Genomic DNA, 25,028 nt, shown 5'->3' on the forward strand with positions numbered 1-25,028 from the left:
CCTCTCCCTGCCCCCCACCTCCCTCTCCCTCCTCGCAGTAGGGCCCATGCCCCATGACCATGTTCCGGTAGAATGATTCAGTGTTGCCGAAAGCGACAAAAGCGCCCTTCCGACCGTGCTCCCCGCTGCTGCTGAGGGAGCAGACGACCTTGACGTCTCCGCAATAGTGCGTGCCGTGCGAGCCAATGTTGTCCGCGTCCACGTCGGGTTGTTTGTTGTAACTCTGACCGAGGTGGGCTTTCGGCTCCATTCGCACAGCGGTGCCCCACGCGGCGCGTAGGGCGAGGATGAGGCGTCGAAGCGTGTACTTGTGTCTGGTGTTGTGGCCCTGCTGCGGTACGTTGACAGCAGCGTCGCCATACTCGTCGTGGGTCTTCCCATTCCGAGTCTTCTTGCCCGCCGCCGCGGCCTGGCAGGCCACGTCGAGGGGGAGACCCAGGCGGCGCTGCACCGAAAGACGCATCGCCCAAGTCTCCATTCGCATGTCATCCCGCATTGGGATGGCGTTGAGGAAGGCGCCGGCGCCATCCTGGCTCACCGCCACGAAGCGGACTGCCTCCCGCCAAGCCGCATGCCTCGCCCGCTCCCTGCCCTTGGCCTGCGCCTTGCCCTTCTTGCCGCGAGGAGCGGACCGCGATCCCTTGGAGCCCTCCTGCCTTAGCTCGAGGGCGAGGTCGCGCCAGTTCCTGTTGTGGACCACCGTCGTGAAGCGCCGCTGCGCCTGGTGTAGGAACTCGTGCTTGGACGTGAACTCGGCGAGGGGCAGCAGCTCCTTGGCCTGGACGAGAGTATGCGGACGGAAGCGCGAGAGCGCCACCCTCGTAGCCGGCTCCGGCGGCCGCGCGGAGGCGCGCAGCTTCTCGCCCTCGTCGGGCTCGTCCCACGGCTCCACCTCGACTTCCGGGGGCCTGCCCGTCGTGCCACCGACCAGGTCAAAGTACTCCGCCTCCGTCTTGTCGTCCCACTCCTTCCACGTCGCCGTGATCTCGCCGTGCTCCTTCTTGAGCCTGTCATGCGCCGCCCGCAGCTCGTCGAAATCGGAGCCCGGCGCCTTGCTCACGTCAAGGTCGCGGAAAGGAGCATGCAGCTGGCGCATGGGCCCAGCGACGAGCGCCCACGTGCCAATCCACGCCGGCTCGCGAATGTCGACGGCGCTGGTGAGGCCCATGCCGCCCATCTTGACGGGCAGGCGCGCCTGCTTGCGCGCGCGCTCCCAGCGTGTGCCGGCGGCGCCGACCCGCGCCCCGCCGACGAGCTTGTATAGCGCCGTGTCAATCAGCTCGTCGTGCCTCTCCGCTGCCGGGAGGGTGACCGACGGCGGCATGGCGCGAAGGAAGAAGGTGAGCGTCGTGTTGCTGCAGAAGCGCAGCAGGACCTGCATCACCTGCTGCGCCGTGTGGATCTCCTTCGTGTCGCGCAGCTTGAGGATGCCCTCTAGCGGCTTGAGCGCCCTCTCGACTCTCGCCACGAGCTCCTTCTTCCGCCATTCGTCATCGCCGAGGTACGCCCCGAGCACGCGGATGCCTCGCAGGGTGCCGCCCGCGTACTTGCCGTCGGGAGGCGCCGCCGGCGTGCCCCTCACGCTCGGGTAGTCGCGCACCGCCTCGAGCGACGCGGGGTCGGGAGCCCAGATCTGACGCTTGCTGACGTTGCTCTCCACCCCGCTCCACTTCTGAGCAAGGGCGTCGCCTTCGAGCATCGCCTCGAGCGCGGGCCTCGGCGCGTCCGCGACATAGGTGTCATCAACGGGCTGCTGCGAGGGCTGCTGCGAGGGCTGCTGCGAGGGCTGCTGCGAGGGCCCCTGCTCGGGCTGCTGCTGCTGTGAGGGCTGCTGCTCGGGCTGCTGCTCGGGCTGCTGCTCGGGCTGCTGCTCGGGCTGCTGCTCGGGCTGCTGCTCGGGCTGCTGCTCGGGCTGCTGCTCGGGCTGCTGCTCGGGCTGCTGCGAGGGCCCCTGCTCGGGCTGCTGCTGCTGCTCGGGCTGCTGCTCGGGCTGCTGCTCGGGCTGCTGCTCGGGCTGCTGCTCGGGCTGCTGCTCGGGCTGCTGCTCGGGCTGCTGCTCGGGCTGCTGCTCGGGCTGCTGCTCGGGCTGCTGCGAGGCGAGCCTTGTGCCTGGAGGCCGGGCCGTGGCAGCAGCAGGAGGCTCGAGGACCAGGCAGTCGCGTCGCAGCGGCCGGCCGGGAGAGCTCTGTTGGGGTTGGCGCTGGTCTAGGGCACCAGAGCGTCGTCCATCAGAGCGTGGCCCACCGGGCGGCAGCGCGTGTACCGAGCTGAAGTCCGTGCGACCGGTGCCTTCGGCAGCGGCCGCGGGCGGCTGCAGCCGCTGAGGATCTCCAGGTCGGCTCCCACGGTGGCTGCCGCCAAGGGCAGCAACCATCGTGGGGACGCGCGAAACTTTTACTGAAAAAGAATACACGTACAATGGGATGCGAGTTAATGCGCGGTTGGGGGGGGCTGAAAAGGGGAGCTCCCTCTCTCCCCACCCCGAGGACCTCTGCCCAAGCTGATGGTGCCCAGCCTAGGGGGTCTCAGGGGCTGTAGAGCCACACCTAGGAGAGGGGGTAGCTCACACCTTGTGGGCCGCACTGACCCTTCTCCCACGTGCCCTTGCCCGCCCCTCTGACCGCCTCCCGAGAGCCCCGACTTTGAGGGGCTGGTGAGAGCCCACACCGTTGCGCCCTCACCTCACGCTGACATATCCTTTGGGAATGCCCATGGGCTCTAGGGACCTGGGGGCAGCTTTGCCCGCGGGTGCCATGCTGGGCTTTGGTAGCCATTCTCTCTGATTCTCCGGAGAGGCCGGAAAAGTGGCTAAGGTGGCCTCCGCTCAAGGATCGTTGGGATTTTCTGGTGACTCAGGAAGCTAAGGTCTGCGCCGAATAAAAATCGGTTCCGTGCTGCCCGCCCCCGGATACACCTGGCACAATTTATTAGAAGTTAAGCCGCGCACTTCCGGCCGAGAATAAAATCCCTCTGGTCTCTCAGCCCACTTGCCCATAGCCGCCGAGACGGCGCGCTCTGCTGACTCTCATCTAGCACCCTCTTGGGGCCTCTCCTGACCGCTGTGGGCCTCTCCAGACCTCCTCTTGCCTTTGGGAGTACCCCTCCCAGTCTACTTCCTAGGACACAGGCACAGGTTTGCATAATGCGAGCTTTTTCTCAAGGGCTATAGTGCAGAGAAGAACTGCGCATTAACTCGCATCGCATTGTAGCAACCACTTCTTTCCATGGTCAACATGGCGATGCGCGCGTGTTTGCGACAACCATGGTCCGCTGGGTACACACCCACGTCTTCGAGGACAGCTTGCACGCCTCGTGGAGCGAGCGCGCCTCCTCTGGCGCCCACGCCAACCTGTCCGACTCGCGTGCAGCCGGCCGGCGAGCGCCTCGCGGCAGCGGCTCTGGCGGCCTGCGTTGTGCGCGAGTCCTGCGCACGAACCTCCCGGCGCATGGCTCGCTGCAGCTCCGCGCCGCCGGTCCGATGAGGCACGGCCCTATGGTCGTCTCCATGCGCGTGCACCTCCCAACCGCCGCCGGCTGCGCGGCGTGCTCACGTGCCGGCTGCCTCCAACGCCCAGGGTGGCGTTGTGGCGGCGACGCCTGCCTCTCGCTACGCCGCTCGGGCCAGCGCGAGCAGGCTGCACGCTTCGCCCCGCTGTGCGCTTTTGGCGACGTCGGCCACGGCTGGTCGCGCATCTCTGCTGGCGCCGGTGCCCGCTCTCCTCTGTCTCGGTGAGAGTAGCCGTCATTCTCCGCACAGCCGGTGCTCCTTCCCCGCAGGTCTCTTCGCCGGCGGCAGGGCCGGCGACGGCTTCGACGAGATCGTGCTCCTCGCCGGCGCCCGCCCCGTCATCCTCTCGCTCGACGACGTGATGCTGACCAGTTCCGCACCGCCGCCGCCGCTGCTGCCGTTCCCGCCGCCGCTGCCACCGCCCGCGGCGCCCGCCCGGGGCTGGTGCTCCTACCTCTCCTCGGAGCACGCGCGCGCGGGAGGTGCAGCGCTGCCGCTGTGTGCGATGGACGGGGACCACCTGCAAGGGCGCTGGCTGCGCAACTGCGATCCGGCAGCCATCCGGCGGCCCGAGAGGTATGCGTACGGCTCGCCGCTCCCGCGCACAAACGGTTCGTGGGACTACCGGCTGTGCTCGCGCATGGGCTACGCGCAGCGGGCGCGCACGCGCGAGGCGCTCGCTTGGAGCTGGGTGCCCGACCAGTGTGCGCTGCGGCAGGTAGACGGAGCCGAGTTTGGCGCATGGCTCGCGGGCCGGCGGCTGCTGTTCTGGGGCGACTCCCTCTCGGGCCAGGCCTTCTACTCGCTCCTCTTCTCGCTCGGCGCCGAGGTGGAGCGGGTGGCCGACTTGCCACCCGAGCCCGCCGCCCTCGACGCTTTCCTCGACGGCCGCACCGGCGGCCCTCTGTGCAGCTACGGCGGCGTCGGCGACGAGGGCGGCGCGCTGACGGCGGCGGCGTTGCGGTCGGGCGGCACACTTGTCAAGGTGCTGGGTCACGCGCCGATGGTGGACGAGCTGCGCCGGCCGCTCTCCGCGCCTTGGGCGTGGTGGGAGCCGCTGCTGCGCCGCGCCGACATCGTCGTGGCGAATGTGGGCCACCACTACCGCGCGCTCGACGGGCGCTACGCCCGCTACGGCGCGATGGTCCGCGCCGCTCTCGCACGTTTTGACGCACGCATGCCGCCGCACGCGCACCTCGTCTTCCGCACGTCCAACATCGGGCACTTGGGGTGCGAGCGCGCCGCCGCGCCGCTGCCCTCGCGGGCCGCTGCATGGAGCGCATTGGGTGGTTGGGAGTGGTCTGCGCCGCCCTTCCAGCCTGAGTACTTTGGCCAGGCTCGTGCGGGCGTGGCGGACGTGTACGATTGGCGCGCTCCGCCGTCGCACGAGTCGCTCTGGGCCACCCTCGCTGCCAGCGCGGCGGGTGGCGGCTTGCGAGGCCGCATCGCGCTGCTCAACGTCTCCCACCTCGATCTGCGCGCTGACGGCCACGTGGCGGATGCGATGGGGCTGCACGCCGACGCCAGCAAGGCGGCCAAGCCGCCCGATTGCCTCCACTATTGCTTGCCCGGCCCGGCGGACGCGTGGGCGCACGCAATCTACAACCTGCTCCTCAATAACCCGCGTTATAGACGGCGGAGGAGCCGCACGGAGCGACCGACCAGCGGGTCTTGCTCTCCTCCACGGCAATGCAACGGCTCTGGTTTATAGTACTTTCGGTGGATTATTACGCCGCACTGTCACACCCTGGTAAATCGCAGAAGAGACTTTTCCTTGACGCCGGGTTTTTTGCCGTTGTCTCCACTTTGTGCACATTTTCCGTTTCACGTGTTGTCTTGTGTGTGGGGTGTGGAGCTCGGTTCGTTTTGTCGTTCTCCACGCGGTCTACATCGTCGGCCACTGTACACCGCACAACCGCACAAGAAAGAGAGCCACACCCCGCTAGGAGTAGGACACACACGTACACTAAGTAACACTTCGCTCATGTGAGATGTGTCGTGATCGATTCGTGCGCTTGACTTCCTCAGAGAGGAATGGGAGCCGCGAGAGAGGAGCGAGTGGTGATGATGAGGTGTGTTCTAAAGAAGTTTTCTCTAAGACTCTACCGCGTCTCTCTCCGTACTCCGACTTTGAAGTCTGATCAGATCTCTGTCACTGACTCCGTCTCTCTCTCTCTCTCTCGACTCTCGACGCTCGTCACCCAAACCCAACCCACAACTTCCACCATTTCTCGAGCCTGTGCAAAAAGCTAAAGGACGAGCCGAACGTATCGCCGCACTCGGGCTTTGGATCCGCACAGCGGAGCTCATCCCGGCCGACTCGCGAACTCCTGAAGCTTTTCGGTGCCAGCTTGCAGGTTGGGGGAGAACACTTACTCGTCTCCGGGAGGAGCCTAGGGAGGAGCCTTACCAGCGAGCTCTTGAACTCCATCCGGTCGCTTGCCATCGTTTCGGATCACAGTCGACGGCTGTCCCCGTGTCCTGACCTGCAGCTGCACCCGTGCGTTTTGATGGAGTCAACGTGGTCAGAGGTCACAGTCGCAGGCCGTTGCATTCACCTGCTTACGCCAACAGCACAGTCCATTGCTTCAGAAGTTGGTGCAGCTGACATCGATGGACCTGGCGATGCCGAGCTCCACACGTGGGCAGTGCCGTGGGAGTCAGGCCTATTTGCGCAGATGGCACTCTGGGATCTGTCCAACCTCGATGTGACTGACCTCGGTTGCGGTCTCGGTCTTGCTGGTTGCTTTGCTAGCCTGCAGGGTGCGCGCTCCGTCCTCTTTGCTGACCGCTGCGAGGCCGCGGTCCGCTGCGCCCTTCGCTCCGCTGCCGCTTGCCCTGGCGGCGCCACATGTCGCATCCATGGTCGGGATGGCTGCTGGGCCGGTGCGTCGGCGTGGCCCAGTTGCGACCTCCTCCTAGGCAACGAGGTGCTATACACTGCCACAGCCGTCGAGCAGCTCACAACGCTCGTGCTATCGCCTGCGCTGCGTCCAAACGGCATCGCAGTCTTTTGTGGCTGCGACCGTGGCTTGTGGGATCGTCTCGAGGACTCCCTCACAGCGGCCGGCCTGCACGTGCAGTGCCTCAACGGGTTCGTAGAAGGTACCGCGGGGTCACTGCGGCGGCATCCAAGTGTGCTTCTCCTGGTCTCCAAGCTCAGTAGCGAGGGCCTGCCGCGGGAGGAGCTGAGGAGCGTCGCAATCAGACCGGAGGCGTGGCTGGAAACGTGCTCGGAGAGGCCGAGATTGGCACCACCCGCGCTCGTCGCAGCTCCGCCAGCCCCTCCGTTTATGCTGACCACGCCGTCTGTACCGCCGCCATCGCCACCCGCGCCGCTACGCCTGCGCCCTCTCACCACTCTCACTCAGGCCCCGGCGGCGGCCTTGGCAGAGCGCTTGGAAGGCTTGGAGCACGCGCGAGCGAGCTGCGGCGCCGAGCATGCCTCGTGGATGGTCGAAGCTGTGGTGGGAGAGTGGGCACCGCCGGCTGCTCCGAGATCCCACTTGTCCACTGCCGTCGCGACGCCGACGAGCTTTGGCGTGCAGGTCTGTGCCTCGTACTTGCCGAACCTTGCCGCTGCCGAGCTCGGTGCCCCGCTGCGAGCCTTTTGTGCGTGCCTGATGGACGAGGTGCAGCAGCTCATGCACGAGCCTCTCCAAGCACTCGGCGCTGCACTCGCGGCGTCGGTGACGACGCGTGGCCTGCGGCTGCAGCTTCATACCATTCTCACAGTCTCGCGCACGCCAGCTGAGGCCGAGTACCGTCACGAGCTTCTGCACGCCGACGCCTTCGACGGCACTGTGCTCGCGCTGGCCTTCTTGTGCTCCAAAATGGGGACCCGCCTCTTCCCGAACGCACGCTTCGTCGAGCCGCCGCTCGAGCAGTTCCTGCGAGGTGGGTTGGCCGAGGGCACCATACCATACCCCGGAAAAAGTTGGAACCCAGTGTTCGCGCTCTGAACCTTGATCCAGGGCCTGACCCACATGCCCTCGCGCGCGCGAACCGCTTTCGACGCTCCGCCCACGGACATACTGGCAGAGCTGCCGCATGAGCTGCTGCTGCGTGTGCTCGAGAGCGTCGACGACTTCTCCGACTGCGCCGCCTTCAGCCTCGCGACGCCGCGCCTGGCCTCCTCGCCCATCGCCGTGGGCTCGCGCGGTTCGTGGACCTACGATTCGCCATTGCGATGAGGCAGAGCGCGCGGGCCGCGGGCCCGCGGCCGCGCGCCGCGGCACGCGGGGGAATATTTGTTATTTCTCTCTTGGAGCACTTGGAGTGCAGTCATTAGCCTCACATCCAGGGCCGGGGAGCTAAGAAGCGCACCCAGCGGGCCGGATGATCGGGATCGGGTTACGGGCTAGAGAGCCCTAGCCCTCTGCTCTCGGAGCACCGCTTCGGGCGTTCGGACCATGTCCCTCACCGACTTGCTCCGGTGGCACGTGGACAGGAAGGCTCGTCGCATCGCGTCGCTCTCAAAAATCCACCGGTTTGGGATTTCGCGCAATCGCTTGACTCTGAAAAGCTCGCCTATCCCTGCGGTGAGCGCTGTGGTCGCCGCAGATTGGCTCCGACTTGACGGGCGCATGGAGACGTGATGCCTCCATGCGCCCGTCGAGGCAAAATCGACATGCGAGGCGATCTTTGGCCCGCCAGAGGGATAGGCGGCGTTTTGGGCGACAACAGCGCTGCGACCGCGAAGTGGCGGTGGACATGCTCCCATGTTGCCGACGCGGCGCCGGAGTGGCCGACGCTGCTCGCCGCGACCACAACGGCTACTCTGGGCTAGTTCCAATTCACTCTGACACGCTAATCTTGAAAACGCGTCCAACGGAGCTCCGTGTTGCTCCCAGCGCCCTCCCCCGCGCTCCCTGCGGCCATGGCCGATGCTCCTAGTATGAGGGGTCATCTGGCTACCGCGAGCGCGACCCAACTCGCCGACATCGTCCGATGGTTGTGCCTCAAAGTCAGCCTCCGGAGGCTATCGTGGGGTCGAGCGGCGGTAGCCGTGACATGTGGCCAACGGAGCTCTGTGTTGCTCCCAGCGCTCTCTCCCGCGCTTCCTGCGGCCATGGCCGATGACACTAGTATGGGAGGTCATCTGGCTACCGCGAGAGCGACCCAACTCGTCGACATCGTCCGATGATGGTGCCGCAAAGTCAGCCTCCGGAGGCTATCGTGGGTCGAGCCGGCAGTAGCCGTGACATGTGGTTCCACCACCCCTCGCAGGCTTTGCCTCTGACCGCCACCGTTCCCAGGCTACCTAATGGGATGGAAAGGAAGGCTGGGCGAGCGTATAGAAGCGTGCTCGACCTCGTCGTGGCAACCTGCACGGCAGCGCTGGTAGGCGCGATGAGCGTCGTGCCACCTGACCCAAGACGGGTCGCAGGCGTCGTACCGAGCGTGTCGAGACCGTGTCCTGATGTGATCTGCACGGGTGAGTCACGTCGGCGTCAAAGGAGCGACGTGCGACCTGTCAGAGCTTGATCTACGATCTCAGCGGCGTCGAGTCGCCTTCGGCGGCGACAATTCGGTACCTCCCCAGGACGCGCAGAGGCAGCTGCAACCCCGCCAACTGAACGGTTCCCACCGCGCCACCTCGGATAATAGGGGTCCATTCCTTTGACACCATTGCTTTGTGGCACTTGATCTAGTAGCATCCCCCCCCAAACCCCTCCCCCCCCCTCCCCCCCCCCCCTTCCCGCCCCCCCGCCCCCCCCCCCCCCCCCCTCCCCTCCCCCTTCTTTTTTTTTTCTTTTCTCTTCTCTTTCCTTTTCCTTCCTTTTTTTCTTTTTCTTTTCCTTTTCTTTTCCCTCCTTCTTCCCTTCTTTCTCTTCCTCTTTTCCTTTCTCCTTCTTCTTCCTTCTTCTCTCCCTTGTTTTTTTTCCCTTATATACGTTATTATTGAGTAGACTGCTGTCCCAAGCTGCCAAGCTGCCCCCCCGGAAGGCACCGAGAGGGACAATAGTCAAAATCAAAGTTTTGTAACGCGAGCTGTGCCACTTTGAAATGGAACTAGCCCTGATGCTCCGGGCCGACCCGTCCTGCCGACGGTGGCACTCTTCCACGTCTCGCTCACGCTGAGAAAAATTCTGAAACGGCGTGCAGCAGAGTCACCGACGAGTCGGTGCGCGTGACGCCTCGCGTCCCGCACCGTTCTCACACATCCATAAACTCACTTTGTTTGGCCTCACTGAAGCGATGCTCTGTCTGAATCCTGAATCCTCAGATTTTAGATTAGGACGCTGCGCACCCTTTACCACACAACACCCCCCACAGGTACGAATATGTGCACACACATGTGCATGTGTGGAGAGCGAGAGGGCTGAGCGTGTCCGCGAGCGCGTAGAGTAGTAGAGCGCGAGGAGAGCGCGCTCCCCCGCGTGCCGCTGAGTGTGTGGACAGCGGCGAGCGGGGCACGCGCAGGGGGCGGTGACGATGATCGCGTTGACGTAGTCGCGTCGTATAGAGAGCCGTTGAGGGGACCATGCGCTGAAGCGCGGGGCGGAGGGTCCCTCCCTCGTCCCCGCCTCCCGCTATGACCCCCCAGGCACACACCCACAGCAGCGTGACAGAGGCGTGTGCTTCGGAGAGCACCTACTCCTTCGCGTCCGCCGCAGGAGCCGCCTCCTTCGCGGGCGCCTCTTCCGGAGCAGCAGCGGCTGGGGCGGCGCCCGTCGCCTCCCCGGACATCCCGGCGGCCTTGTTGGCCTCCTTCGCTTTTTCAAACTCCTCCTTGAACTTCTGCGCGTTCTCGGAGTTGGCAAAGCGGATGGCGAGCGTCGAGTACTGCGTCTCAGTGGTGCCGTCGCGCCCCTCGGAGTAGTCGTGGCACTGCCAGACCCACGAGCGGTCCGAGCCCGCGTTCTCGGCGAGGCTTATTGTGGGCACCACGAAGAAGTTTGCGCAGATCTTCATCGTCTTCTCGCGACGCATGAGCAGGCGGACCTGGCCGCGGGTGGGCCGAGTCGTGGCGGGCCGAGGGCGTGGGGATCGGCGCCCGGCGCCGCTGCAGGGACGCCGGGCGGTCTGGCCGCGGGTGGGGACGCGAACGGGCGGCGGCGCGGGATCGCGAGCGGCGCGGCGCCTTCTTGGTCTCCTTGTGCTGGAGAAAGCGAACGTCACCCGTGCCCCGCTCCTTCCAGAGCTTCACCTCCTTCTCCCACGAGTCAGACTCCCACCGGAAGAGCTTCGCGCGCCTGGCCGGGGAGGGGCCGGCGCGGTCACGCGCCGCCCCGCGGGAACTGCGCGAAGCGGCTGCAGGGGCGCAAGGCGCACATCTTGAAGAGGACCTCCTCTTCGTCCTCCCCCGTGGTGGTCTTCACCTCATCCAGCTTGACCAGCGGCGTGAACTCCACGTTCGCCTCCTCCTCAGGCGCCGGCGCGTTGTCGTCCTCCTCGCCGCCGGCGGGCGCGGGCGCCGGCGCCTCTGCAGGAGCGGGCGCTGGTGCCTCTGCCTCCTGAGCGCAGGCGCGGGAGCGGCGCTGAGCAGAGCGCTCCAGCAGGCGCGGCGCGCGCGCTCCAGCGGCTGCAGTCGGCGAGGGGGGCGAGGTCGTGGGCACCTGCTTGGGCGGCTCCGGCTGCGGCGACGCCTCGGCCATTGCTGCGTGCGCGCCAGAGCGCCGCGATCACAAAAAAACGCGCTCCACGCTCGGGGCGAGCGCGTGAGGCTAGAGCAGGCTCGCTCGTCCTCTAGCAATCTCCGCCGGCCGCGAGGCCGGACTAGACCGTGTGTGGGGTCGTGTGAGGTGTCTCTGGTCACTCTCCTCAGAGGCTAGCCGCCAGCCGCTAGCCCTATCTCGCACTCACTGGCGGTGACAATTCTATGGGTGAGCGTATGCGAGTAGAGGCGCGTGAGCCGATTCTAGATCGCTTGCCATTGGCATATAACTTGGCTTGGCGTGCGACCTCAGCGCGCCCGCCGTCAGCTCGACGGGGCGCGCATGTCAGCGAGAGGTTTGCCGGTAGAGCGATCCCGGTCTTGTCGAACGCGAGCCCCACGCCACGGTTGCCAGCCGTGCCTTCGCGAGAGTCGCCCTCGAGCCGCGTCCCGTCGGCACTACCCTCGAGTGCGTGTCGTCTTGGTTGGCGACACCCACTCGTCGAGGGCAGTCCGGCCGACGGGAGCCTGTCGCGCGCCGGCGACGAATGCGGCGTGTGTGTGTGCGTACGAAGCGACGATGGCACGACCACCGCCCTGCTTCCTGACCGGGCAAGGAGGGGCCTACTCCCGTTCCGCGAGGAACAGGAGGTCTCCCCCCCTCCCCCGGCCTGAGCAGCGACGGGTGGACGGCAGCCCCTTCGAGGCTAGCAGGCGAGAGTCTACGCGGGGCTCACGAGCCGAGTCTCAGCCACACGCACCTCGCGCCTGTACTCCACCAAGTCAAGGTGAAAAGATGTTATCAGCCAGGCGGGCAGGGCAGGCGGGCAGGCGGGCGGGGTCAGGGAAGACTATTCCAAGACTCGCGAGGAGCTGCTGCTCCAACCTGTTCACAGATAGGGTGATAAGAAAACAAGAACCTCGCATACGACGACAGTGAGGGTGTGAGAGACAGACCCAGGGAAGGTCTTTCAATCGTTGCGCGGCCTTCGGGCGGGGCTGCGCCTCAGTGCCCCCCACCCCCCACCCCCCAGCATCCATGGAAGCCCCCAAGCATCCATGGAAGCCCCCAAGCATCCATTGAGACATCCAAGGAAACCCCCCAGGGAGACACCCCAGGGAGACACCCCAGGGAGACCCCTCGCGGCAAACGGAGTCCCTCCGACGGCTAGAAAAGAGGATCCGCCGTTTCGCCATCACAGCCGATCACCGGGCGGACGCCTAAAATCGGCGACGAACTATGAGCGACCCCCCCGATCCCGCGTGGCTTGACGCTCTCCTGGGCGGGACCGACGGCGTGGAGATCCCGCCTCAGTCGCAAGGTCCCGGCCCAATCGCGCTCAGTCAGATGTACCGTGACGCAGCCATGCTGGAGCAGGAGTCGTTGGCACTCGCCGCCGAGTCGCAAAAACGCCGATTTGAGTCCGAGATGCCCTCGGCAGTCCCCAAGATGGCGAAGACGTCTGTCTCTCAGACGCACGTCTCGACTCCCGCCACGGCCTCGCCTGCCGGGCCCCAAAACGCCGGCAACGGAGGGCGGTGCTTCAGGTGCGGCCGGGCGGGCCACTGGTCCCGCGACTGCACCCACATTGCAATGGCCATGACCGCTCGCATGTCCTCGCCCTGCCACGTCTGCGGCGGCAGGATCAACCCCACCTCCGACCGCATCTGCCGGCTCAGCGTCGGGCCGTACGCGGGCAAGTGGGCGCACCACAGCTGCGCTCTCAACCATCTCGTCAACCTCGGCTTTATCACCGCCGAGGACGCGAGCAACGTGGAGATCTGAGCCCGCCCTGCCCACACTCATCACTTATCCCTCCTTTCCACTGTCCCCCCCCCTTGCCCTTTGCCCTCGGCATGTGAGGGTGCTTCACTTCTGCTTGTGTGTGTCGTAGCGTGTCTATCAGAGCCCGAACGCATTCCCGTTATCGAATTCGGACCCGATTTTTGGAATCTCCACGTACGTAGTACCTACGTACCCCAGGGTACCTAGGCACCTAGCCAAAGTCTCACTTTGGCACTGGTGCTTAGGCCTTGTTCACAGCTAAAGCCCAACTTTGGCACGGCCTGGTTCACAGCCGAAGTCCAACTAGGCACTACGGGCACATACAGAGCACGCGACAGTGTATCTTGCCGGCTCTGACTCTTGGTCTCTCTCTGCGACGGGAACAGCGGACGATGCGCAACACTCGACTTTGGCGACAGCTGCAGGTTACGAGCGCAGCGCCGTCGCCAGACATGCCGGAAGTAACACTGCACCGACACGTTGCACTGGAGGTAGCGGCCTATGGTCCTGGCCAAAGTATGGGCTTTGGCAAGGTCGACTGTGGTAGGGACGTCTCAATGGATGCTTGGGATCAAACCGTCCGTGAAGAGTGCTTGATTCACGGACAGCGAGGCTGGCCGCACAGCGAGGCTGGCCGCAAGCGGAGCTCCCCACCGGCGGCGGGTTTGAAGACACTGAGCTCGGAGCAGTGACGACCCACCCACACGCTGCTCAACCCCAGGGGCGGGGCTCGCCACGCCGCGCCGCGCGCCACGAGCGATCGTGGATCGCCGTCGACGTCAGGGCATCGCCGTCCCGGCGTCCCAGAGCAGCGTCTATTCAGGGCGACGCCGCTCACGCCATTTAGAGCGGTGTCAGCTTAAAGCAATCGCTGCTCTTACTAGCTAGAGCGGTGTTCACTCAGCAAAGTCCCGCTCTGAAGAGGAGGAGCGAAGGAGAGCGCGGCTGAGGGAGGCGAAAGCAGCCTCTCCGCGGAAATTGACCGCTCCCGCTATGTTGAGCGGTGTTGCACTGTCTTGACTCCGCTCGAACGCTACCTTACAGCCCCTGCCCGAGCTCAGGCTCGACACTTTCATAGTGGACAGTCGGTCTAGTCGCGATTCGGCGCGATTCGGCACAGTCTCTCGTTCCATCGTCCATGCTTGCTCTCGCGATGCTGGCAGGCAGCCAGCCGGCCGCCTCCTGCGATCGGCCGCTGAGAGCTTGCTACGATGCCATGGGCGGGCAAAGCTGGAAAAACGCGGCGGGGCGGTCGTGGCTCGACGCCAATATTCCGTGCTGCGAGAAGGCGTTTGTCACCTGTCACAAGGAAAAGGAGGAAATTCGCAAGATCGCGTGGCGGAGCATAGCGGGCCTGATGGGCACCATCCCACCGCAGCTTGGTCTCCTCACGAGCCTCGGGGAGATCAACGTCGAGAGGACAGACCTCTCGGGGACGCTACCGGACGCCCTCTTCTCTGCGAGCTCCGAGATCGAAAAGGCGCCTCTCCCCCCTGCCCGTGCCTCCCCGCCGCCCAAGCGACATTGCTCAAGCCCTATGAGCGGTGGACGGTGCCAGCTGACGAGCCTCAAAGTGACGCTCACAGCGAGCGCCCGCCTCTCCCTTCGCGCGCAGCTCAGGATCAAGCGGACCTCCATCACGGGCACCCTCCCTCCCTCCCTCTTCCTCTCCGGCACACTCGAGAAGGTCGTTGCCACCCTCGCCGCCGCCGCCATCTCCACCGCCATCTCCACCGCCCTCAACTCCTCGCCTCCGCCGCCATCACCCTCGCCACCTCCTCGCCTCCGCCGCCATCACCCTCGCCACCTCCACCCTCGCCACCTCCACCCTCGCCACCGCGCCCTTAGGTCTCCGCAAAGAAGTCGGGCCTCTCGGGCACCATCCCACCCACGATCGGGATGGCGACGAAGCTTGAGGAGAGTCGCGCTGCCGCGCCGCGCCGCACCCTCCAGCAACCCACGCGCGGCCGCCACAACGACCCCTCGCCATCCCTTCCCTACATCACAGGAGATCGACCTCGAAGAGAGCGTCAACTGCGGCAAGATCAACAGCAAAGATTGGAGGAGGGAGAACTGCAAGGGCTTCTCGGGCACCATCCCGCCCGAGATAGGGATGGCAACAAAGCTGGAGGCGCCGGCCCTAGATCAGTAGCGGAGAGGCAGAGTGCTTCTCACCCGGGGAGGCGCTCAGCTGGAGGCTCTTGCTGCCGCTTTGCCGCACAGGAGATCAACACCGAAAAGAACGTCCTCTCGGGCACCCTGCCGGCCTCCCTCGCCCTTCTGAGCAAGCTCAAGGCGCGCGCCCCGCGAGGAGAGACACCGACGCAGAGGCGGCCACGGCGCCGGCCCCTCACCTCTCGTCTGCTCGCCGCCGCTCAGACACTCAAGGTCGCCGACAGCCTCCTCTCCGGCACCATCCCGCGCGGCCTGCACGTCAGCAGGCGCGCGCGCCACACTGCCCTCCGTCCCCGCGGCCCCGGCGGTCGGGCGGTGCCCCCTCTCCCTCCACGTTCGGTGCTCTCTGTCGTGGTAGGGAGTGTGACTTGGTCGATGCAAACCCGCCGCCGGCCCCGCACCCGCCCGGCAAGGGGCGGAGGCTCGGCGAGGCAAGGCCGGGCGGCGCTGCGCCTCTAAACGCCGCCTCCAAGGGGGAGGAGCAGCAGCAGGGCGGCGGCGAGCGGCGCAAGCTGCTCCAGGGCGTGCAACTTGCGCATTCGCCGCCCCACGCCGGCTGGGCCCCCGCGCCGCCGCTCTCCAACTGGGGTGTGCGGGGCGAGGCGGGCGGCTTCCCCGGCCTGCTCGCGAAATGGGGCGGCTGGAACAAGGGGCCCGAGGGCGACAGCCCGCTCGACCCGTGGGACCGCGGCAGGCTGTACGACGGACGGGTTAAGGTGCTGTGGCCCCACTGGGTGCCGATAGCGGAGAGGTAGCAGCAGCCAGGAGTGGGCAACTCCAATTCCTCCCGACAGCCACTCGCCCCGCCCCGCGAGACGCGCGCAGCCGCCCCCTTACTGTGCAGGCGCCGGGCACGGATGGCAACCACTTTGACTGCCCACTCCCAAACGACTTGCCCGAAACGTGCCGCAGAAAGGCGGTGTGTGTGTGGGAGAAGAGGTTTCCCTATCCGCCGCACCCGCCGTATCCGCCGGCGCCGCCGCCCGATCCGCCATCGCCGCCGCCCTCACCGCCCAAGAAGCCGCCACCGCCACCGCAGCCGCCGCCGCCGCCGCCGTTGCAACCGTCGCCGCTGCCGCCGCCGCCCTCGTCGCCGCCGCCGCCTCTGCCACCGCCATCGCCACCGCCACCGCCATCGCCACCGCCATCGCCATCGCCGCCCTTTGACGTTTTCACGTTCTGGTTCATCGATCCACCAAACCCGCCGCCCTCGCCACCGCTGGCGCCATCGCCGTCGCCGCCATTGCCGTCATCGCCTTCGCCGACGAACCCGCCGCCGCCGCCCCCAAAGCCCCCCGAGGCGCCCGCGCCAGAGGGTGTGAACTCGGTGGTGCCCCTCCTCCTCGTCGCTGTGAGCTCCTTTGTGGGGGCGATGGCGCGCCCCCAGAAGCGGAAGACAGACTGTTTGCATACTGGCACTCGAGGGAGGACACGCATTCGGCGGTATTCGTTCGTAGCCCTCGTCTTCGCGTGAAGCTCCGAATATCGCACTCACGCCCTGGCTGCGATGTACACTCACGCTGTAGGCGTATGTTGGCTACGGGGGAGGGACGATGTCCTTCCGCCGCATGGAGGACGAAGGCAAGTCAGGGCGCTTTTCAGAGCGCGAAATCAACAAGCTCGAGCGCGGGTTTGCCGGAGCCACAGCGGCCAGCGAGGCGTCACGCTCGCCACAATATATAGTAGTGCTCGAGTCGTGAGCAGCCTTGAATCTGACCCCTACCCACGCGACGCGCACCCACGCACCGCACACCGCCCCCCCCAAAAAAACCCGCGGTTGGCCCCCCCCCCCCCCCCCCCCCCCGCCCGCCCGCCCGCCCCCGGAAGGTGGAGGCGGAGATGCAGAAGCGGGCAGACGAGTTCGCGCGGGGGCTGGTCGCGGACGACGAGGGCGGAGGAGACGCAGAGACCAACGCCTCCATTGTTTCCGAGACCTGGGAGCTGATCGCAGTGACGCCGCCCAGAGTTCGAGCCGCACTTAGTGTGGGCCCGGCCGGGCACGTCCGCCTTCAACTAACTCTCCACGTCAACGCTGGAGACTCGAAGATCAGCTCCCCGGCACCCACCACGAGCCCGGCGGAGGTGGCAGTCAGCGCCTCCTCCTCCGGCTCCTCCTCCTACGACATGCCCACGGGGGAGGGGGCGCCATCGTCCGCCATGAGGGACGCCGTCGAGCGCATCGTGCATCCGCCTCAGCGTGCGGACGTCAACTCGGCGGCGCAGCGAGCGGAGATGCACGACCCGTCGCGACCGGCTGACCAAGCAGGCCTTCGCGACCAACGCGGCCGGTGACACCGCCGAGGCGGCCTCTTCGCGCAGGCGAGCGGGTTCGACCCGCGTCCGACGACGATCCTCTCGCATGTCAACATGCGCCTCAAGCTGGGCGAGTGCGAGCTCGCGGCGGCGTGCTACGAGCGGCTGCTCGCCGGCGAGACGCTGAGCGAAACGGCATGGTACATCGCGCTGCGGCGCGGCATGCCGAGGCGCTACTGGCGGAGGAGGAGAAAGCCCAGGCAAAGCGAGCCGATGCCACCGTCGTCGAGCAGCGCGGGAGCCGCGAGGGCTGAGCGAGGGAGCTTCCTTGTCAAATTCTTTTCTTTGAAGTGGCATACCTAAGATTCTTTTGCCGCCACTTCTTTTTAGTATTTAGAGAGACCGGCATTGTACGCCGGCGGCGGAGCTGCTGCCTCTTTCGGAGTTCTCGTCTGCCAACGAATTCTTACAGCAGGCGCAGCGGTGTACACCTCCGGCGTACACCATCGCAACTGGCTCACCCTCGCCGAAGCTTTCGTCACCGAGGCGTCCCAGCGGGGCGGCCGGGCTGCAAGCAAGGCAGGAAGACTGGCAGGTGCAAGAACCACAAGTGCTGGCGCGAGGCGATCCGTTTCGTCGCAGTTAGCCAGGAGGGGGCTGGCGCCTTCCTGAATGCGATCCCCATGCGGGATGGTATGCGGGCCGCGGCGAGTCGAGTCGGAGAGCCGAGCCGCACCAGCAGCAGCATCTGCACCAGCAGCAGCAGCACCAGCAGCAGCAGCAGCAGCAGAGAGAGGCGCCAATTTTGAGGTTGCCCGAGACAGCCTGGAGATGGCCCCGCGTTGTAGCCCCGGTGCCGGCGCCTCACATCTCACTCAGCATCCAGGGGCCGGTTCCGCCGCGCAGTCGAGCAGCAGGAGCTCGGGCACAGCTTTGTCGACAAAGAGCTTGAGCACAATTTCGGCGAAGAAGCGTCACCGGCGGCACGCCGGGATGAATCCGGACCGATGACATTGTTCGGCACCGCGACGGCGAGCCGCCGCGGGCCCACAGGAGGGCTCGGAGCCGAGGCACCGGTCCGCGCCGCCAGCGGGGCGAGAGCACCAGCCTACAACCTGCCGACATGGCAGTTGCGACGGCGCTTTCACACACACACACACACACACACACACAGATAGCGAGTCCGCCTCGAAGACGCCGGTGCATTTCTTCCTCTTCGCGGACGCACCAAGTCGCTCGCTTTGCCAGACGCCCGCAGGTGCCAGCCAGCGTCCCACTCTCGCGAGGCTTGTCAGGGGGCGGGGCTCGAGCGGGGGGGCGCGAGTCACACCCGAGAGAGGATGAGCGGGCCGAGCGCGCGCACGGAGTTGCCCTCGCTGACCCCTCCCCCGCGCGCGCAGGAACTGCGCGCCCATCGGTTTGCAAGGATGCCCGGAGGCAGCGGCTCCAACCCAATGATGCAGACCTACGCGGTCACCGTGCCGCCCGGCGTCGGGCCGGGCCAGCAGTTCCAGGCCTCGCTGGACGGGCAGCTGACCATGGTGATTGTGCCGCACGGCAGCGGGCCCAACAGCACGCTGCACGTGCAGATTCCCGCGCGCCCGTCCAGCGTACAAAAGTACGCGGTGACGATCCCGAGCGGCGTCTCGCCCAATGGTCGCTTCCAGGCCAATCTTGGCGGGCAGCTCGTGTGGCTCGTGTGCCCCGCAAACATGGGTCCGGGCAAGCAAATGCTAGTGGATGCCAACACCGCGGCGAGCGGCAAGGGGCAGGCAAAGACGTGGCCGCCGCCGATCGCCGTGCCTCAGGACATGGACGGCGGTGCGCTACGCTCCCCTCCCCGTCCGCTGGGACCGACCCGCGCCCCCCCTCCCCCCCCCCCTCCCGGCGCGCACCGCGCGCAAAGCCGCCGTCCGCCTTCGCTCACTGCTAGATGTTTCTCGCAGGCGACAATGTGCCGGACTACTTCCTCTGCCCGATCACGGGCTGCTTGATGCGGCAGCCGGCCATGACGCCCGACGGCGTCACCTACGACTACGACGCTATCGTCGAGTGGTGCGCCAACAGTCGCGCCGCGACGGCGCCGCCGCCGCCCACCGCCGCCGACCCCGCCCCCGCCCCCTCGCCCCGCAGGCTCCAGACAAAGCAGACGGACCCCTCGACCAACCAGCCTCTCACTCCCGACTCGCTTTGCCCCAACCGCACCGTCCGGTCGATGATAGAGGACTTCATCGCCAAGGGGCCCGACTTTCTGTTCGCAAAGTGAGCCTCGCGGCGCTCCTGGCAGTCGCCATCTGTGATTGATTAGATGTAGTGCATGGGGCCGCTGCGGCCGCTGCGGGCGAGGCGGTCCGACGAGGCTGCGGGGCGGCGCGCGCCAGCGGGAGCGCGCGGCCGCGGACCCACTTGCCTTTGTGGGGTTGTGCTGTCTTGTTCCACACACGGCTTCTGGCTCGGGGTAGGCCCCGGGTTGTACTGAGGCGCGCGCACCAGGCGGGTCCGAGTACTGCGCGGAGAGAAGCCTGTGTGGCTGTGCGGTAAGATCGTTGCGGTTCGGCGCCACAATCGAATGCACAAAGCTGCCAGACGATGTACTAGAGGTGAGTTGTGACCGCGGCTGGAGTGCGATGTAATGTAAAACAGCATAAAAGAGTGCGCCAATCGTAGTGGCCCGAAACCCATTCGTTGTTGAGAAAAAATACACCGTGTGAGGTGTGTGTGTTGTGTGGTGTGTGTGTGTGTGTGTGTGTGTGTGTGTTGTGTGTGTGTGTGTGTGTGTGTGTGTGTGCGCTGGTCTGTCTGTGAGACTGAGAGGTTGAGGTGCGAGCCCTGTTCACCACGGATCGCTACAAGGTGGCAAATTCAGAGCTCGCATGTCGCTGCCGCAAACAGGCCGCTCCGAGGCAGAGATGGCAGCCGAGGGCACGCTACCTCTCGTGCGCCACGCCGCTTGCGCCGTCGCCGCCGCCTCGGCAGTGTACGCGACGACTCTCGCGCTCTCCGGCGGCAGTCACGATGTGGCAGAGGACATAACCGACTTTGTGCACAGCGCAGCCGCAGTGCGTGCGTCGAGCCAGAGCGCGCTCTCGTTCGAACGCACCCGCTCAAAGCACGCGATAGCGCTGAGGCCCGCCGACGACGCCGCAGCTCGCCGCTTTCTCTGCGCCTCGACAGCCTACTTTGGCGCCGACGCCTGTTTCGTGTGCGTGCAGCTCTCCCGCGGCGTCAGGCCCCGGCTATGGGCCGGCCGGCTCGCACACCATGCGGTGCAATTTGCCGCAAACGGCCCCGCGCTGGCTGGCTCGTCCGGGCGCGCCGTGCGGCCCTACTTGATGCTCGCATACATGGCAGAGGCGAGCAATCATGACCCCGGCCCTCACACATTTCCTCGCAGCCTCGCTGGCGGCGATGCGGCGCCCGCCCTCGATAGGTCTCCACCCTCTTTCTCCGGCTGCGAAGTCTCTTGCGACGGGCGGCGCCCGAGCGGGCCGGTCTGATCCGGGCAACATCGCGGCTCTTGTTGGCCTCGTTTGCGGTCACGCGGCTGCTCAACTTCCCGCTCTGCACGGCGCTCATCTGGGCCAGGCCCGCGGCCGGTGCTCTGCCCTGTCGGAGCAGCCCCCGTCAGGCGCTGAGCGCAGCTCCTGCCCCGCCAGACGCGACGTGCTGCGGCCCGCCATCTTGAAGCTGCACCTCGCCTTCGCCGCCGCCGGAATCACGCTCAACGCAGGCTGGTTCGTCGCGCTGCTCCGCAGCGCCAGCAGAGAGGCGGGCAGCGGCCGCCGCCGCGTCGCCCCTGCCTCGGAGGGCTAGGACTCGCCGGCGACTGGACTCCCCACGCCGGATTTTTATATAGCAGCTCCTCTCTACCGAGAGCTGTCTTTCTCGCCCGAGGCTCGCCGTGGCCCCACACGGCAGCCTCTGCTCGCGTTTTCGAGCCAGGACCTTCGTCCGGGCCCATGGCCGGCACGCCATCGTCGATTCCACGCGCTCGGCTCCACCGGCTTGCTGCTCGGACATTACCGATCATGACGAGCGGCGAAGGAGTGCTCCGCTGGGTCACGCCACGGGGGCCCGCCGCCTCAGATGCGACTTTCGGATGCGGTAGGGCTCGCACGAGCGCCTGTCCAGTCTCCGCTAGACCGGACTGGGGGCGGGCCCTGCTATATAAAATTGAGCTTGGGTAGCGAGAGGAGGGAGAGCAGTTAGGTTGGTTGAGTTCTTAAGAAAAGAAACTGAAAAAAGAAACGAACGAGCGGTGACGGCGAACCGCGCTCTGGTCTCGTCTCTCGAAGGGTCCCGTCTCTGTTCGTGCGAGGAGGCTCATCGAACGGTACTCCGGCAGCCTGCGACATGACCAGGGCGCCTCTCCTTCTGCTCGGCCTCAGCACGAGCTGCGCCGCGGCTTACCTCGCCTCTGTCGCCGCACCGCGCGCCTCCCTCAACCGCCTGCCGGAAGCGCGCCCTTCCGTCAGCATTTTCGGCAGAGACGCGACGTGTCTCGCGGTGGGTGCCGCATTCCCTTCACCGCCGCCTTTGCGAACCGCGCAGCCGCCCGCAGCCACGACGTCGCCCACCGCCCCGGAGCTTTACGAGCGTGCGGTGCTGCTGCAGCAGATGCGTCGTCGGGATGAATCTCTGCGCACGTTTGAACGGCTCGCCGAGCTCACGCCGGGAGATGGGCGCGTCTGGATGCGCATGATGACGCTGCACAAGCTCGAGCGCCGCTGGGGCCGCGCCGAGGCGACGCTGCGACGCGGCATCGAGGCGCTCCCGCAGAACGCGCTGCTTCGGCAGGCGCTTGGCGACCTCTGCCGCGAGCGACAACGGTGGGACGAGGCGCGCGCACACTTTGCGCAGGCGGCGAGACTCGACCCGCAACTGCGTTCCGTGTACGACTCGTGGGGCCGGATGGAAGCGAGCCTCGGCCGGCACACCTTCGCCGCCGAGCTGCTCCAGCGCGGCCTTGAGCTTGAGCCCACCGCGCGCACCTACCACGCGCTCGGCGTGCTACAGGCCTGCGCCCCCCCCCCCCCACCACCACCACCAAGATCCGCCCAAGCCCTCCCGCTCCCCTCCCGCCCGCGCCCGCTCTCGTCCTGCGGTGGCCTCGCTCACTTCTCCGCGCGTCTCGCCTGCTCTGAGCAGGACTCGAAGCTGGGACAGAGGGACCGGGCGCGTGAGACGCTACGGCGCGGCCTTCGGCTTCCGGACGAGCACCGCAACCCTCAGGCGCCGCAGCATCACCCTTCCTCCGCACACCCATGCACACCACCCTGCGCTGTGCCGAGGACGAACCCTCGGCTGCCCCCCGCTCCGTCCCTCACGGCACTGCCTCTGCGCATAGTTACTGCACGCGCTGGGCAAGCTCGAGGCTGCCGCCGGCAACGCGCCCGCCGCGCGCGCGCACTACCTCGCCGCCATCGACGCGGCTCCTTCCTTCACTATGGCGCACCTCGCTCTCGGCACGACGCCCCCCCCCCCCCCCCCGCCCCCCTAGGCGCGCCGGCTGTATGAGCGGGCCTGCCGGCACCACCCGAAGGACGCCCGCCTCCTCAGCGAGTGGGCGAGGCTCGCCGCGGAGCTCGGCGATCCGGCGCAGGCGCGTGCCATCTTCCCGGCTACATCTCGGCTATCTCTCGGCTATCTCTCGGCTATCTCTCGGCTATCTCTCGGCTATCTCTCGGCTATCTCTCGGCTATCTCTCGGCTATCTCTCGGCTATCTCTCGGCTATCTCTCGGCTATCTCTCGGCTATCTCTCGGCTATCTCTCGGCTATCTCTCGGCTATCTCTCGGCTATCTCTCGGCTATCTCTCGGCTATCTCTCGGCTATCTCTCGGCTATCTCTCGGCTATCTCTCGGCTATCTCTCGGCTATCTCTCGGCTATCTCTCGGCTATCTCTCGGCTATCTCTCGGCTATCTCTCGGCTATCTCTCGGCTATCTCTCGGCTATCTCTCGGCTATCTCTCGGCTATCTCTCGGCTATCTCTCGGCTATCTCTCGGCTATCTCTCGGCACAGGCGCGTGCCATCTTCTCGCGCGTGCTCGCGCTGCGGCCCGCGCCGCCCGCCTACGCGTGGCGCGCGGCGGCGGCGCTCCAGGTGCGCGAGGGTAACATCTCAGAGGCGCGCGAGCTGTTCGTGCGCGGGGTCTCGCACCAGCTCCGCCGGCTGCGGCCGGGGGACAACGCCGCCGCCGAGGCCGTCGTCCCTCTCGTCCACGCGTGGGCGGTGTGCGAGTGGAAGCACGGCGCAGCCGCCGACGCGCGCGCGCTCTTCCGACGCGCCGAGTTGCTCGCCCCCTCGCCATGCGCGTGGGTCTTCCTGTGGCGCGCGCGGTTCGAGGCGTCGTGCGGCGAGGCGGGCTCGCACCACTTGGCGCGGCACTACTACGCGCGCGCCGTCAACGCGGCGCCGTTTGACCCGATGATCTGGCGGCTGTGGGCCGAGCTCGAGGCGGCGCACGGGGACGCCCCGCGGGCGGCCCTCTACTCGAAGCGTTCGCAGGAGGTCGAGACGCTCTCCGCATTGCGAGAGCGGAGCGATGCCAGCCCCTCTCCGTCGCTCCGCCCCCCCTCACCGGCTGCACCGAGGGCCACCCTCAGCTGAGTGGCTAGCGAGTCCGCGCCGCCCCTCCAACTATCCAGTGTATCCTTTGACATCACCCACTTCGCGGTCGTTCGACTCTCCGGTCGTGCGACCTTCTCCTCTTGAAGCTGCTCCACTTGGGCGAGTGGGTCTATGAGACTCTAGAGCGCCAGCCCCCCCCCCCCCCCCCCCGGAGGGGTTATCCATTGAGGTTTATTGGTTAAAGCCGCGACGTACTCGTACTACGGCTCTACCTCTGGCTAGTCCAATTCACTGTGGCACAGCTCGCGGTACCGCTTACGCGTTACAAAACCTTGATTTTGACCATTTGCGCCATTTTGTCCCTCTCGGTGCCTTCCAGCCTTCCAGAGGAAGCTGCGACCCCGCCGAGACCCGAGTAGACGGGCGCACACAGCAGGTGGCGCGGTGTGCGCCCGTCCACTCGGCGGGGTCGCAGCTGCCTCTCTGCGCGTCCTGGGGAGGGACAAAAGTCTAAAGTGTCGCCGCCGAAGGCGACTCGACGCCGCTGAGATCGGAGATCAAGCTCTGACAGGTCGCACGTCGCTCCTTTGACGCCGACGTGACTCACCCGTGCAGATCACATCAGGACACGGTCTCGACGCGCTCGGTACGACGCCTGCGACCCGTCTCGGGTCAGGTGGCACGACGCTCATCGCGCCTGCCAGCGCTGCCGTGCAGGCTCGTGCCACGACGAGGTCGAGCACGCTTCTATACGCTCGCCCAGCCTTCCTTTCCATCCCATTAGGCAGCCTGGGAACGGTGGCGGTCAGAGGCAAAGCCTCTACGAGGGGTGGTGGAACCACATGTCACGGCTACTGCCGGCTCGACCCCACGATAGCCTCCGAAGGCTGACTTTGAGGCACCATCATCGGACGACGTTCGACGAGTTGGGCAGGGGGTGTGCGGCGTGTGGGAGAACACACCGTGTGCCACCCCTCTGTCGGGAGACGCCTGCCCTGCGCAGTTCACACCCGCATCTCGCGTTTCTTTTAGTGCGCGCCAGTCCCGTGCCCAGTGTTGACAACTGAAGTCTTCTGGAGAGCATTTTTCCAAAACCCTCAAGGGGGTGGAGTTCGCCGCCACGATCCCCTCACCG

The 25,028-nt window shown here is 66.4% G+C and overlaps 5 protein-coding genes across 5 annotated transcripts; 4 read left to right on the forward strand and 1 right to left on the reverse strand.

Annotated features, from left to right (window-relative positions):
• Window positions 1–3,262: 3,262 nt before the first annotated feature.
• On the forward strand, window positions 3,263–7,701 carry EMIHUDRAFT_216990 (hypothetical protein; the record flags this gene model as incomplete). The annotated part of the gene is made up of 11 exons (XM_005761128.1): window positions 3,263–3,707; window positions 3,778–3,866; window positions 3,975–4,346; window positions 4,494–5,176; window positions 5,745–5,865; window positions 6,001–6,361; window positions 6,431–6,613; window positions 6,694–6,737; window positions 6,880–6,975; window positions 7,057–7,444; window positions 7,550–7,701. The coding sequence occupies 11 exons, from the start codon at window positions 3,263–3,265 to the stop codon at window positions 7,699–7,701; spliced, it is 2,934 nt and encodes a 977-aa protein (XP_005761185.1).
• A 2,017-nt stretch (window positions 7,702–9,718) lies between these two features.
• Window positions 9,719–11,147, reverse strand: EMIHUDRAFT_452973 (hypothetical protein). The gene is made up of 4 exons (XM_005761129.1): window positions 11,071–11,147; window positions 10,787–10,968; window positions 10,596–10,707; window positions 9,719–10,456 (listed from the first exon to the last, which is right to left on the reverse strand). Exons 1-4 carry the CDS (start codon window positions 11,107–11,109, stop codon window positions 10,106–10,108), a joined length of 684 nt encoding a protein of 227 aa, XP_005761186.1. The 5' UTR covers window positions 11,110–11,147; the 3' UTR covers window positions 9,719–10,105.
• Window positions 11,148–12,348: 1,201 nt separating this feature from the next.
• On the forward strand, window positions 12,349–12,894 carry EMIHUDRAFT_105820 (hypothetical protein; the record flags this gene model as incomplete). The annotated part of the gene is made up of 1 exon (XM_005761130.1): window positions 12,349–12,894. One exon carries the CDS (start codon window positions 12,349–12,351, stop codon window positions 12,892–12,894), a length of 546 nt encoding a protein of 181 aa, XP_005761187.1.
• Window positions 12,895–18,554: 5,660 nt separating this feature from the next.
• Window positions 18,555–19,978, forward strand: EMIHUDRAFT_358694 (hypothetical protein). Its single transcript, XM_005761131.1, has 4 exons — window positions 18,555–18,576; window positions 18,719–19,143; window positions 19,269–19,377; window positions 19,456–19,978. The coding sequence occupies exons 2-4, from the start codon at window positions 18,750–18,752 to the stop codon at window positions 19,586–19,588; spliced, it is 636 nt and encodes a 211-aa protein (XP_005761188.1). The 5' UTR covers window positions 18,555–18,576; window positions 18,719–18,749; the 3' UTR covers window positions 19,589–19,978.
• Window positions 19,979–21,675: 1,697 nt separating this feature from the next.
• EMIHUDRAFT_216997 (hypothetical protein) lies at window positions 21,676–23,940 on the forward strand (the record flags this gene model as incomplete). Its single annotated transcript, XM_005761132.1, has 3 exons — window positions 21,676–22,329; window positions 23,426–23,833; window positions 23,917–23,940. 3 exons carry the CDS (start codon window positions 21,676–21,678, stop codon window positions 23,938–23,940), a joined length of 1,086 nt encoding a protein of 361 aa, XP_005761189.1.
• Between the last annotated feature and the right edge of the window lie 1,088 nt (window positions 23,941–25,028).

Source organism: Emiliania huxleyi, assembly GCF_000372725.1.
Source record: "Emiliania huxleyi CCMP1516 unplaced genomic scaffold EMIHUscaffold_72, whole genome shotgun sequence".
Taxonomy (NCBI): Eukaryota; Haptophyta; order Isochrysidales; family Noelaerhabdaceae; genus Emiliania; species Emiliania huxleyi.